At 41.6% G+C, this 14,314-nt stretch overlaps 1 protein-coding gene across 1 annotated transcript; it reads left to right on the top strand.

Moving 5' to 3' along the window:
• Positions 1–1,398: 1,398 nt before the first annotated feature.
• On the top strand, positions 1,399–10,322 carry LOC139331714 (transcriptional repressor CTCF-like). Its single transcript, XM_070963347.1, has 13 exons — positions 1,399–1,573; positions 3,530–3,793; positions 3,885–4,067; positions 4,206–4,581; positions 4,734–4,904; positions 5,211–5,344; positions 5,449–5,569; positions 5,662–5,811; positions 6,188–6,348; positions 6,434–6,616; positions 6,720–6,858; positions 8,491–8,637; positions 8,796–10,322. The coding sequence occupies exons 2-13, from the start codon at positions 3,551–3,553 to the stop codon at positions 9,044–9,046; spliced, it is 2,259 nt and encodes a 752-aa protein (XP_070819448.1). The 5' UTR covers positions 1,399–1,573; positions 3,530–3,550; the 3' UTR covers positions 9,047–10,322.
• The last annotated feature ends 3,992 nt before the right edge of the window (positions 10,323–14,314 follow it).

Here is a 14,314-nt window from a genome sequence, read left to right as displayed (position 1 = left end):
AGAGGCCTTGATAATGACTTGTTCAGAAACCACAAGACACACACCCACAAGCACCAATCTTCATTATACTACTAATTCACATGAGGGCTTGTTTGGTAAGTTTCATGGGAATTGTGTTGCCTGGTTTGAGTATTTCAAATGAAAACCTGGTTTCATTATTTCAAGGTTTTCATCCTGGTTTGAAAGACTTAAATATAAATGTAACAGTTACACACTGGATTCATCGGCAGAGTAGGAAATGCTCAATTGACATTGATTTATGACTACAACAGTACCTGTCCAAACACACACAATTTCTCTGGGGATGGTATTTATTTTCTCAGTGACTGTTTCTTCTCTGAGCAGCTAACTCTCAGCCACTCATAACAACCCATAAATAACTTGTTTTCCAATTCTGAACCCATGTCAGGTTTTCCACATTAAGTAATATGACATTAGCTATTCCAGTGCTATAGTGCAAATGTAATAGACCTACTGTAGTTTCTTGTAATGAAAAAAAAAAAAAAAAAAAGTTTCTCAATTTGGATCACTGTGGTGACACAGTTTTGAAGCTTGAATGTGTATTTTATATTAATTAGATCTTGTAAATATGCTCATGTATCACAATGAGTCTGGTCTTTGCTGTAAACCAATAAACAGACAAAACATTAAATAAAACTTTAAAGCCAGATGAGATTAAAAATTAAGATTAGCAGTGTCACTGAAGAAACTTGCCCTGTTCAGATATCATCAGGAGGAACAGGGGCTTGATGTGCAACTAAAATGATGCTGTGGTTTATTCTCAGTGCTGTGAAACTCCAAAATCACATTGTTTTGCTCTTAAGTGTTATACATTCCTGTTCCACAAGTTTACCAATATTACCATCCAGCAAATGTTGGACTAGTAAACACTGCACTTAGAGTGCAAGAACATCAAAGTTTATATGGGCCCAGCAGCTCATTTCACCTTGCCAGCAGTTTTATCTGGTCATGGTGGTAGTGTCAGGATATTGGACAGTATCAGTTTTCGTTTTTAGTCACCTTCCCTCCACAATGACACAACTACATATGAAAACCCTCAAGGATGATGTACAATCACGACTGTCTGTGTGCTCAGGGCAGTTCCACACCTACAACATTCACACTGCCCCCTTGTGACCACTTTTGTGAATTGCTTTAATTCACAAAATGTCACTTTTAACCTCGACCGAACAGTGACTCGACTCAGTAGGAGGTCTAGCAGTCACTCTCTGTTAAAAGCCACCTGCACTTCCCGTCAGAAAACTGATCAATAATCTATCGCTCGTCTTCGTCATGTTTTTGGACGCCACGCCCACGCCTGAATTCAAATTTGGCGCCCACCACCGCCAGCCACAGCTCGACCACTCCCCTTCACTCCCTCGGGTGCTCTGTTTGCGCAGTCGCGTTGGCTCTTGTAGACCGCCATTTTGTGTTAGGCCCTCTCTCTTCAAAAGCGGGAGAAAATTATTAGTCCGGCGCTCTGCACTTACGGACGTTCACAGCGGGACTGAAGGGAGTGACCACAGACGCTGAGCTTCCGAGTGAATATCACGGGGAAAAGAAGCCGCCGGGAGTAAGTGAAGCTGTTACTTTGCCTCCAAACACGGAAACGTTTTTGTAGGAGCCGTCGCCGGCCTCTAGGTGTCACGGTAGGGCTTACCGGCCAGGCGGCTGGCGGGGGGTGTTTGTCTCCCTCTATCGTTGTCCAAAATGCACTAAATCCGTCTATAAACTGTAACTCCCGGTCTCAGTTGAGCCTTTTGGTGTTTTTTGGCCGATGTTTTGGGGTACTTGCATAGGGATGGTTGTATTTAGCACCGTTTCTGTTTTAAGTTTGTTCAGGCCTGACGTCCATCTTATCGTACCCTTTGTTTCCTGTTTTCAGACGTACTCGCGCCCCTCGAGTTAACTCACCAACTCACGAGTTGACGTTTGAATAGTTTATATCGTTTTGACTGTGTTTCACTTTTAGACCGACGGACTGAACTAATGCATCAAATTTTAAAAAGTAACAAAGATTTGGTAGCGTGACAGAATTATTGACTGATTGATTGATCGGCTGATTGATTTCTGTAAATGGCAAACAGATGCTGCTCATCAGTGTTAAATCAGCGCAAGAAGGCCCGAATTATCACTTTTCAAAAGTTTGCCTCACTTTTGGACTATAGGACAGTGGTGTTATGGATGATAAACTCTCACGAGTTGCTTCCTCGCAACACGTTGCTCGCTCGAGTTTCGAGGTATTACTTCATGTAGTGTAGAAGTCGCTGTGCACTAGGTCGTCCTTCATTATATTCATCTCGACGTGGTGCATTATGGGATTAATACTCGTAGTGGTAGAGAGGCAGTCTGCGTAAAGAATATCTAAAGTATTATTACATCGAAAACATTGTTTGTCGCTGCTATTAGCAATCATCTGTTCATCCTTTTTTGACTCCTGCATGTTATGTGGGCAGATAAACCGAAGATTTGACAATCCTGATTGCATGAAGTCATAGTTCTATGACTAGTTCTATCTAGTTCTAGTTCTATCGTGCTTTATGTTTATGCGGAAACAATGAGTTGATTTTAGATGCAAACGTAATCAGTGGCCATTTTAATGGTCTTAAAGGACCAGGTCATCAACATGACACAAACACACTCGCCCCTGGCTGAGCTTTCGAAATCTGCACTGCTGATACGACTTCAACCACCACAGCAGCGCTGGAAGGAAACACAGTTTCATTTGTTGAGCTCACAACATTTGATAGACTCAACTGCAAGATGTCCTGGTTACTCGGGACAATCCACTTACAGTGGAGAGTTGTCGCAAGCTTTCCATTTTATTGAAAATAATTTCAACTGAAAACTGTTCAGTTAGGTCTAAGGATTATCTTCAACATTTTCTCTGGAAACAAACACTGGTGTTGAGATTTTTTAAAAATCTTCACTGCCATTGCATTGGGGTGGCAGTGGATGTTTCCGTAGAAGATGCATCAAAACCTCAGTAATTGGGTCAAAACTGTATAGTGGAAATATAGGAGGAAATACACAGCATACGTGTAAGATTGATAATTAACTGGTTTTCCAATCATGCTTTTTGATGTCCAGGATCCCGGGGCTTGAGCATATCTCATCTTTGGGCAAAGGACAAGGACACTTGCCTGGTCGGTGCGGCAATTTAGAGTCACTAGTACATGTGTCCTCAAATGTTGTCATGGTTTGAAACACTTTCAAGTGCTGTTTTAGAAATGATTATAAGTCTAGTTGAGTTAGCAAATAAGTAAAAAAAAAAAAAAAATTGAAACAGTGAGTAAAATGATTATTATTACTATTATATATTTTTTATTTACTTACTTAGATAAGTAAGCAAAAATATATTCAAAAACCCAAATTTAATTTCACTGACCATGAAATCTTAACCGAATGAGTTGCATTCTTTATGCCACCAACATATTTTCAGCCATGTGTTTTTGTTTTTAAAACTACATGAATGGTCAACCATGAAAGCCTTTTTTCAGTTTTTTTGATAAATGTCTTCTCTGTTAAGGGTGTTAGTTGGCCCGTCACCATGGAGGGCGAGGTTGTTCCCATGGAGACTGCTCAGGCTGACGGAAAGGCACTGCCAGAAGGTGGAGAGGCCTTGATGCAAGGAGCAGCCATAGCTCCACAGGGGGAGGTGGCTGGTAACATGGAGATGATGGTGATGGATGCTCTCGACCCAACTCTGCTGCAAATGAAGTCTGAGGTGTTGGAGGGTGGTGGCACAGTCACTGTTACTGGTGGAGATGAGGGTCAGATCATCACGCTCCAGGTTTGTATAAACCAATTCTGGATAATGGGGGGGGGGGGGGGGGGGGCTTTTGTCATATGATCAAGTTCAGCAGGTTATTTCTTCTATCTAGGTGGTGAATATGGAGGAACAGACAGGGGCTGCATTGGGTCTTGGGCAGCTTCAGTTGGTTCAAGTACCTGTCACAACAGCAACTGTAGAGGGGCTTCAGGGCACCTTTGTTGACGCGTCGACAGTTAACAAGGACACAGAGCCGGTTATCTGTCACACCCTTCCCTTGCCAGAGGGCTTCCAGGTGAGAAATGACTCTGGGCTGCTGTGTAATGAAATCAGGCCCTTTTTAGTTCTGTCCTCAACTCGGCATACTGTGTGAACTCCTTGTTATTGGAAAGAGTCCCAATGCAATAAGATTAATTTGTAATGTTTTTTTTAGGTGGTAAAAGTGGGTGCCAATGGTGAAGTAGAGACTGTAGAGCAGGAGGAACTCCAAGCAGCCCACGAGGAACTTCAGGGGACAAGGGGCGAGGAGGAGGAAGGAGAAGAAGAAGCAGCAGAAGTAGATCCCCCTGCACCTCAACAAGAAGATCCAGAATGGTCCAAGGACCCAGACTACCAGCCCATCACCACTATCCGTAAAGGAAAGAAGGGAAAGAAGAGCCGCCTGCGCTATGGCGAGGGAGATCGGGACATGGATGTTTCTGTGTACGACTTTGAAGAAGAGCAGCAGGAGGGGCTGTTGTCGGAGGTGAATGCTGAGAAGGTTGTCGGCAACATGAAGCCACCCAAGCCCACCAAGATTAAGAAAAAAGGTTAGACTTAAGAGTCCTAGATAACATGTGATGGTGAAAAGGACACATTTTACATTGTGGTTTGGTTGTGCAGTGTTCCTCTTTACAACACTAAAATGGTGTTTTATTTGCTGTGTTTGGAATGAATGATTATATGCCCTTTTTGTGTCCAGGTGTAAAGAAGACTTTCCAGTGTGAGCTGTGTAGCTACACCTGTCCAAGGCGCTCCAATCTGGACCGACACATGAAGAGCCATACAGACGAGAGACCACATAAATGTCACTTGTGTGGACGGGCTTTCCGAACAGTCACGCTGCTGAGGAACCACCTCAATACCCACACAGGTAATGGAAAGTCTGATATTTATACGTGATTGAAAATCTTTCCTTGTGGTTTGTAATAATTCTGATGACTTGGTAAGCAAAGAACTTACTTAGAAAAAAAACTGTTACAAAACCTGGTTAGGTGCTTAATGCACTTGAATTTTGTTCTTCCTCTGATTGCACCACATTGTCAAGAGTTTGCTTTCTTTTCATCCATCCTTGATTGTTCTCACTCTATGTTACTTTTAGACCAAGTAGGCATAGAATATATTCATTAATAAGCCGTGGTCGTGTTCTTCATTCTCACACTTCTCTCCATTTGCTTAGGCACTCGGCCACATAAATGCACAGATTGTGACATGGCATTTGTGACCAGCGGTGAGTTGGTGCGTCATCGCCGCTACAAACACACACATGAGAAGCCCTTCAAGTGCTCTATGTGTGACTATTGCAGTGTGGAGGCAAGTAATCACATATTGATTGCTAAAAAACTTGTGTGTAATTCTCCTTTAAAGCTGGGGATAAGTTCTTATTTTAATGTTTCTGCCTTTTTTTTTTCCCCCAGGTGAGTAAGCTGAAGAGACACATCCGCTCTCATACAGGAGAGCGACCCTTCCAGTGCAGTCTGTGCAGCTATGCTAGCAGAGACACTTACAAGCTGAAGAGGCACATGAGGACACATTCGGGTAACATACTCGTTCCATTTACTGACTGAAAGACATAGCCTTCCCCCAGTTTGAGAAGAGTCAACCTCTCTAATTCTCCCTCTTCGTTGCAGGTGAGAAGCCGTACGAGTGCTATATCTGCCATGCCCGTTTCACACAGAGCGGCACCATGAAGATGCATATTCTGCAGAAACACACAGAGAATGTGGCCAAGTTTCACTGCCCACACTGTGATACGGTCATCGCACGCAAGAGTGATCTTGGTTAGTTATGTGTTGTCATTTTTACTTAAAACTATGTGTCATTAAAGTGGTGTGGTAGAATAAGTGCTGGGAAGCTGGTTTATATGTGGGTCTCTGGAGCCTGATCTCAGTCAATGTCTCCATGGAAACCATGGTTGGATGAGAGGTCATGTTACTTCACATGATGTAAACCTTCTGTGATAGAAATATTGTCTAAAACATTGGAGTATTGGTATGCCATGTGTGTATACAGTCATTGTAGACAATTGAAAGGATCTGTATGTACTGAATTATTATTATTTGAATATTTTATTTATTTATTTATTGTCTTTATCCATATAATAGGCCAGAGTGACTTTTGTCAAACTGATTTCATGTCTTTCTATTTCTGTTCCAGGTGTTCATTTGCGGAAGCAGCATTCATTTATTGAAATGGGAAAGAAATGTCGTTACTGTGATGCTGTGTTTCATGAGCGATACGCTCTCATCCAACACCAGAAGACCCACAAGAATGAGAAACGTTTTAAATGTGATCAGTGTGACTACTGCTGCAGACAGGTGTGTGGCAAGAGGAATATGAGGCATGTGTGTGGGTGTTAATTTATTTTCATGGTAAATGACTCTTTATTTTTGTCTGACCTAGGAACGCCACATGATAATGCACAAGCGCACACACACTGGGGAGAAGCCGTTTGCCTGCAGCCTGTGTGAGAAAACTTTCCGGCAGAAGCAGCTTCTGGATATGCACTTCAAGCGCTACCATGATCCCAACTTTGTCCCCACTGCTTTCGTCTGCAGCAAGTGTAGCAAGACCTTCACCCGCAGGGTAGGCCTGTGCTGAGTTTTAGTGCACTGGCACACACACACAGACACACCATTTTTTTCACAGTATGCCACTGAGTGGTGATGGTTATGTGTATGCTCCACAGAACACCATGCTGCGTCATGCTGATAACTGCACAGGTGAACTTTCTCAAGAGGAGAATGGAACTCCCACACCCAGAAAGGGTCGCCGGGGCAGGAAGAGGAAAATGCAGACCAGGAGGGATGACGATGATGATGACACAGGTACTGTGTACATATGCTTTTGTATCAGTCCCTCAAGTTGACACTAGAATATGCACTGGCATTTCTCTAGGTCAGAGGAGTCCATTTAGCATTTATCTGATCATTTTTCATTTAACCTAGCTATACAAAAGCTGTTAAAGTTAAAACAACAGAGTTTCATTTTAGCTTCTACTCTCAATGTTCAGGATATTGTTTTGGCCTACGGGATTCATCATCAGTCCTACAGACAGTTTTTTTTGGTTAATGAAGATTATACAAAACTTGGAAAATAAAAAGCATAGGATCCAGAACATTAAGCCAACCTGGAGACAATTCAATAGTTTTTAACATGCAGATGTTTTGCCAACACTATTAACTATCTATTTGCCAGTCAGAAGTTTGGACACACCCTCTCATAGAGCAATGCTGAAGAGATCAAGTGCATGAAGGAACACATGGAATTATGGAGTGGACAAAAGAGAGTCTGAAGGAAAAAAATGCTAAAATATTTTGTGTTTGGGATTCTTCAAATTTGCCTCCTTTTTGCTTCAATGACTGTATATGCTGACCATGTTAGCTGCTTTTCCTTCAGTCTGCAGCCCAACTCATCCCACACCATGTCAGCTGGGTTTAGGTCAGGTGATACTGGAGAATAGGTCCTCTGATGCAGCACTCCATCTGTCTCATTCTCAGTCAAATAGCCCTTACATAACCCGAAGGTCTGTTTTGGGTGATGGTCTCACAAAGTACAGAGCAGATGGGACGATTTGTCGCTGCAAAATGCTGTGGTGGCCATGCTGGTTGAGTGTGCTTTGAATTTTTAAGAAATTGCTAACAGGGTCAACAGCAAAGAATCCCAACACCATCACACCTCCTTGATTAATCTGGCCAATATCTGCAGATAAATGCTGTTGTTATATGCACTAAATTGTATTATTCATTCATAAGCTGTTTTCATCTGATGAAATACAACATTAATTCAGCATTATAAATCAGCAGAGTTGACTCTTGACCTTCAGGCAGTCTCATGAGAACTGGTTTGATAAGAGAATTTGATGGTTTTTGTGATAGCACTTGAAGAAACATTTGAAGTTGCTGTAATTTTTGGGATTTACTGACATAATTTCTTAAAATGGTGATGGATAATGATCTTGCAGTTCTTACCATGATAAAGATTACTACAGTAATCGAATAGGGCTATTTGATCTTATACCAACACTACCTCTAACACATTAAGAAAGCAAGAATTTCCCCTCATTAACTTTTGATAAGGCACGTGTTATGTGAAAACCACTGCATGAAGCTAGTCAGGAAAATGCCATTAGTGTGCAAGCTGTCATCAAGGCGAAGGGCGGCTATTTTGAAGGGTCTAAAATCTAAAACCTATTTTGCTTCAACACTTTTGTTTCCTCCATAATTCCATGCGTGTTCTTTCATATCAATATTAATCTACACTATAGAAAACAATAAAGAAAAACCATTTGATTAAAAGTTGTGTCCAAACCTTCAACTAATTCTATATATACATGTTCATACAAACAGCCATGTGAATGTGCGTCTCAAATTGTAGTGGAGGATATTAAAATGAGTAAGATTACCAGTAAATATCAAAATTGAAGTCAAATGTGCTTAATGTCCTTATTTCACATGTAGAGGCTGAACTGGATGAGGCAGAGGAGGAAGAGGAGCAGTTAAGTGAGATTGAGGTGGAACAGGCCCCACCAGTTGTCCCTATCCCAGCCCCTGTGGAGCCACCAGTCAAGAGGAAACGTGGACGGCCCCCAAAAAACAAACCTGACAGTAAGTGTCCGACCACGATACTTTTGCTAATGGATTGTTAAGCAGATAACAACTACATAGCTAAAATGTCACATGTGTTCCCTTTAAAAGTTCCAACAGTGTGAAAAGCATATTTACATCTTCTAGTACCAGAATCTGACCTGAAACTCTCTTAACAGCGGCTGCTATCATCCGTGTGGAGGACGAGGCCACTGGAGAGGTAGATGACATAATCGTGAAGAAGGAGGTTGGTGCCGAACAAGATGACCAGGAGGCCATAGAGGAGGTGGTGGTTGGTGGAGGGAAGTCAACCATTCAGATGGAGGAGTTATCGCAGGCAGAGGGGACAGCACAGGAGGTGCAGCTGTCTGATGCCCCACCTAATGGGGACCTGACCCCTGAGATGATCCTGAGCATGATGGACCGGTGATGGGTGTGAGGGTTGAACCTGTATACACACACATCACATCTTCATTTTAATTCTTGGAATTTAGGATTACAAACACTTGCATCCCAGACAGAAATAAAGCTCACTGTTGTAATTTAAGATTTGCTTTTTAATCATGTATTGACAAAGACTTGGATAAGTGGAAAAAGATTTGTAATCAGGATTTGCCTACCAAAAAAAAAGCTTATTTCAGTACATTGGGGTTTGGAGTGGCTGTAATTGACAGCGGTATCTAGAGCCTTTTGTTGTTGCCTTTGGTGGTTAGTAGCTCTGTTATGTCTTAGAAAACAACTATGATACGTCATCTACACGACAAAAGCTCTCCTGGCTCTCCCTTAAATTTTTGCAAAATAATACATACAGTATGTTTGAACTTGGTAGAATGATTCTTCCCTAAATCAAGACTGTGTATAATTTTACAAAAGATCTGGGGATTTTCATCTCTCTTCTTTTAGGTCTTGTATGTTTTTCTTGCTCTATGCCTGTGTGTCATTGAGTTAAGTTCTAAGTAGATAATGGACATAAAATGTGGACCTTGCCTTTTTTTTTTTTTTTTTCTCCCTTTCTTTCCATAAGTCCAGTCAATGTTCAGTATCCTCACTGAAGAGCTCCATGTACCTCTCAGTTCGGACAGAACACTGTCTCATCAGAAATGTAAATTTGCAGAAAGAAAAGGGCAACTTTCAGGGATATGATACAGCATTAATCACAGCCACTTCAAGATAAAAGTATTTTGAATATTTTTACTTTTTGGCTTCTTTTTTCTGTGTTTAGTACATCCCTTTTTAAGCCTATCTAGTTTTTAAAAGCTTAATAGACTGCTTATCTTTATGCTCCTTTCTTGCTACTGTAACAACCCTAGATGATGCATATGTACTAAACATTGTCACCGCTAAGTTCAAGGAAAGAACGTCGTTTTGCTTCCTTGTGTAGCCATTCCACTTTGGGTTAATGTTTTCCTTTTGTACCATTGGCAATGTAATGCTCTGTAGCAGCTTGAATGATATTTTAATAACTGTGTGGCAGATGAGACCAGATGTATGACTGTACAACCAATAAAAGTAGACATTGAGACTGAAGTTTTAGGTTTCTGCAGGTGTAATAATCTTGGTCATTGATGTTTAAAAGTATAGTGGTACAGTTGAAAAAGATGGCTTGAATTGGTTTCATCAGACTTAGCAGAGAAACCCCTGAATGCTAACACAGAAATGTCCATGTATTTTGCTTGCAAATATATTTTATTAAATGGACACCTTGATATTAAGAGCTTCACTCATTTGAATGTCTAAACCACATGAGTGGACAATGCATTGGGCTTGTCCACCACTGTACTGGATGTTTCCGTAGCACTGGTATTGTTCAAATATGTCCAATTATGACAACATTAACATTTTTACTCATTGAGCTTTAACTGGGATTTGCCTAAATTCCCAAACTAAACATTTCACCTGAGGCTCATGAGTCAGCTTGTACCTTTATCAGGTGCTCATGCAAAAGGCTGTATTAACCTGGTTCTGACAAATGATAAAATGGGTTTCTTTAAGGAAATCATTACTCTTCATTTGAAAAATGCTCAGCTGTATCATTGACGCTTAGTCCAATACTCGTGCTTAAGCCTAATTCATGATTTAATAATCTCCAATTTGACTGATACCAACAGGACACAGCATGATGAGCTAAAATAATGGGCAAAATCTTTGCGTGAATTCGCATCATGTGAGAAGAGCATGATGCAATTAAAAATTCCTTCACTGACAGAATTATATCAACAAAACCAGTAAACATCTGAAGTGCTTCAGTGGCAAGTGAGAAGGGGGGATTACTTTCCTGCTAGAAAAACCAGCATAGACCAGCAAAGCTAGCCACCAGCCAAACCAGCATGGGGTATGCTGGTTATACCAGCAATACCAACATGTTGTGTTTTGATGCTGGTGACCAGCATAACCAGCATGGTGACCGTGCTGGTGACCAGCATCCCATGCTGGTTATGCTGGTCCATCATGGGATCCTATGTTTAGCAAAATTTTCTCCCATGCAGTGAATTTAAATTTCTGCACAAATGCAGGCGAGAAGCGTAGTGCAGTGAGAGAGGATCTCCTCTGAGGTCTGGTGGGTCATGGACTTCTGCTGTGTCCCTGTAACACACCTCCCTGTGGAGGATGTAACTATCTGTAGCAGCAATGTCAACAAAATGATAAGACAGGGTCCTGTGGGGAGGCCTGTGGCTGCTCGGGTGGGGCTGGTGAGGAGGACCTGCACCTTCTCCTTCCTGTCTATCATTTTCAGCACTAAACACAAATGAATCTGTTAATACGCCAAATATTTGTAGCCATCCGGGCTTCATCAGTGTTTCTAAATGCAGGGATACCACTAGCTAAATTAGCAGGTGAATGAATGCAGGTGAAATTGCCAATCACTGTGACTCCACCCAGAATGGAGAAGCATTAGAACTGGAGCAAAACTGTGCTCCTCTTTCAATACTGCAATTTTTAATTTGTCTCCTTTGAATAAAGGTGTTCAGCTCATGTATAATTCTCTGTGGGACTGAGTCGTCGTTTGTTGCTATGTTTTTAATCCCTCAGCACTTCTTTTATTTTCTGATTATGTATAATTGTGCCCGTCATCCCTGATAGAAAAACCATCATAGACCATTTCCATTCATGGGATGCTGGACCAGTATAACCAGCATCCCATGATGGACCAGCATAACCAGTACGGGATGCTGGTGACCAGCATCATTTCCATGCTGGTTATGCTGGTCACCAGCATCCTGTGCATCACTAGCAACAACATGCTGGTCCACCAGCATTATTAGCAACACCATGCTGGTGTACCAACGTAGCTATGTTGACTCACCAGCTAAACCAGCATAGACCAGCATAGAAATGATGCTGGTCTATGCTGGTTTTTCTAGCAGGGTTGCCTCAAATCACACTGAAATGAAGGACATCTGTTTTAACAAGTTGCTTTTCAGTATCCTACGTCTCACTGCATGAGCTGTCAGGCAGTAGACTGCAGCCTCCTGGCATACAGACCCTCTAACTGGCTTTGAATTACTGTAGTTAATAAAACACTGAGCTGAAGCCCCCGTTTAACATTGACACAGTTATCGGCAATGTAACGTTTCTTGATCATGTAGCTAAATTTAATGCCAAACACGACAAACATGGCATATGATCACATCGTTTCACTGGTTTCCAGTGTGTTCTGAAGAGTTCTCCCTCTTTAACAGAAAGTCTTCCTCTGAGAAGAAGTTACCTCCATGTTTCCTATTTTTATCCTGACGACACAGAAATGTTGAGTCTTCGCGGTTTGTGAGGTTTGGGAACCTCCTCGTCATGTAAGAGTCGAACAATCTGCTGTAACTGCGCTAAAGCTACTTCATGTTTTAGCTAGCTGTGACACTGAAAGGCCAACGTGCTGAGAAAACGACCGTTAAATGGATTCCAAACTGTGGAACGTTCGTTACCGGCCGTTAATAAGTGAAAATGGGGCAAAATGGACGTCCAGTGGCTGCTAGAGTCAGGAGAATTTAGTGTTTAATGTTCAGATTGTTTAACCCGTCAGTAAATTAGTGATATTTAACTTAATTTACTTATCTCATAACTCTTCTATCTTCCAGCAAACGTTACCCTCACTCCATATTATAACCTGTATGAATACTATAAAATCCATAGTTAGATTCAGCCGGCAGTGGGCAGTTATTTAACTGATTAATGTGGATGATTAACAGCATTTCTCTTGATTTGGTCAGCTGCTACGTCCTGTTTTGTAGGAAATCTGGAGGAAAAAGCGCCACATGCTGTCCTCCATCGCCGCCCCCTCCCGGGTTTCGACAAACGGCCCCGACACCGCTGCACCTGATAGATTTCACTGCTAAAACTGAACCTACGCGTCGGACTGGGCCACCCATGGGTGACCACAGCGGCTGGGGGAGACGCTGCTACTTTTTCTCCTTCCTCTCCTTCGGAAACATCATGTCTGTTTTTTTCCGTCGGGATTCACCGTGACGACGCCAGCGAAGCACAAGCTGAAACGAACAGTGACAGACTGAGGGACATCCTTGTTGCCACAGCAACTAGCCGAAACAAGATTTCCGGTTGGAGGGGCGACATTTCAAAATAAGTTGACATGGCAGCGTAATGGTCTAAACTTGCAGAATCTACATGACTGCTGGCTGCGTGCTTATAAGGTATCTTGGTCCTTAGTGCCGAATGCACAAGTCTAGTGAGTGTGTCCAAGCGAGACTGTTCTGGATAGATTACACAAAAATTGTGTGAGTCTTGATATTTGGGAGCCAGTGCAAAATGTCAAATGTCATCAACATGTATAGTTTTCTATACAATAGTAATTCTATACAGATCTATGACTTTAGTTGAAGTGTGCTAGTGTGCAGTTGTTCACAGTATGTTGTAGTTACACATAAGGGGGACATAGTTCAAATATAAATCAATATCTATTACATAATGGATCATTATAACAAACCAACGGACTATTCCAATCTTATATGTAGCCAGTGTCTTCACTTAGTGTGTGTGGTATGGTACCCTCTGCCACCAGTCTATGAATGTGTGTGACTGGTTTGTTTTGTAAAGCCTTTTGAGTGGTCGGTAAAACTTGAAAAGTGCTACATAAATGCAGTCCATTTGGCCATTTACCATGGTTTAGGTGTTTGTGCCTCAGTCTTTTGCCTATTTAACCTATTACACTTAATATCCACACAACGTTCTATCTTTTTGCTTAGATATTATCATACTGTTTCTCTATATTATAATTTATCTTTAGCTTTTTCTGTCCACTCTGTATGCATGACACATATTCTACCTGTCCTGGAAAAGGAATCCTTCCACTGCTGCTCCTCCAGAGGTCTCTCCATGTCTTCCTTTTTAACCTTTTTACAGGGTTTTTGACCAGAATTTTTCCTTTATCTAAACTGAGGGTTTAATAGAGATTGTATTATTTATGCAAATTGTCAAACCCCAGAGAAAAACTTGTGATTTGAGTTATATGGATAAAAAACTCAGTTTCTCCTTGTGCTTTGTTGTCAGCCCCATTCATTTGCACCGGACAACAGGGGTCAATAGTCAATTCATTCATTCATTCATTCATTCATTCATTCATTCATTCATTCATTCATTCATTCTTTTTTGAGTATCACCACTGAAATACTTGACATTCAATTCATATTGTTGCTGCTGCATATTTGCGTCCCGCATTAGCTGCAAATCTTGGTTTACATGCAGAGCTTTT

This window comes from Chaetodon trifascialis, chromosome 1, assembly GCF_039877785.1.
Source record: "Chaetodon trifascialis isolate fChaTrf1 chromosome 1, fChaTrf1.hap1, whole genome shotgun sequence".
NCBI classification, from domain to species: Eukaryota; Metazoa; Chordata; class Actinopteri; order Chaetodontiformes; family Chaetodontidae; genus Chaetodon; species Chaetodon trifascialis.
Note: the sequence above shows the minus strand (reverse complement) of the source record. Positions and strands in the feature narration are given on the sequence as shown.

Bases quoted from the DNA above. Each gene is read 5' to 3' on its own strand.
- LOC139331714 (XM_070963347.1), top strand. From the start codon at position 3,551: ATGGAGGGCGAGGTTGTTCCCATGGAGACTGCTCAGGCTGACGGAAAG. The intron at 6,349-6,433 runs GTGTGTGGCAAG...TGTCTGACCTAG, and splicing joins GTGACTACTGCTGCAGACAG to GAACGCCACATGATAATGCA. The intron at 6,617-6,719 runs GTAGGCCTGTGC...TATGCTCCACAG, and splicing joins GCAAGACCTTCACCCGCAGG to AACACCATGCTGCGTCATGC.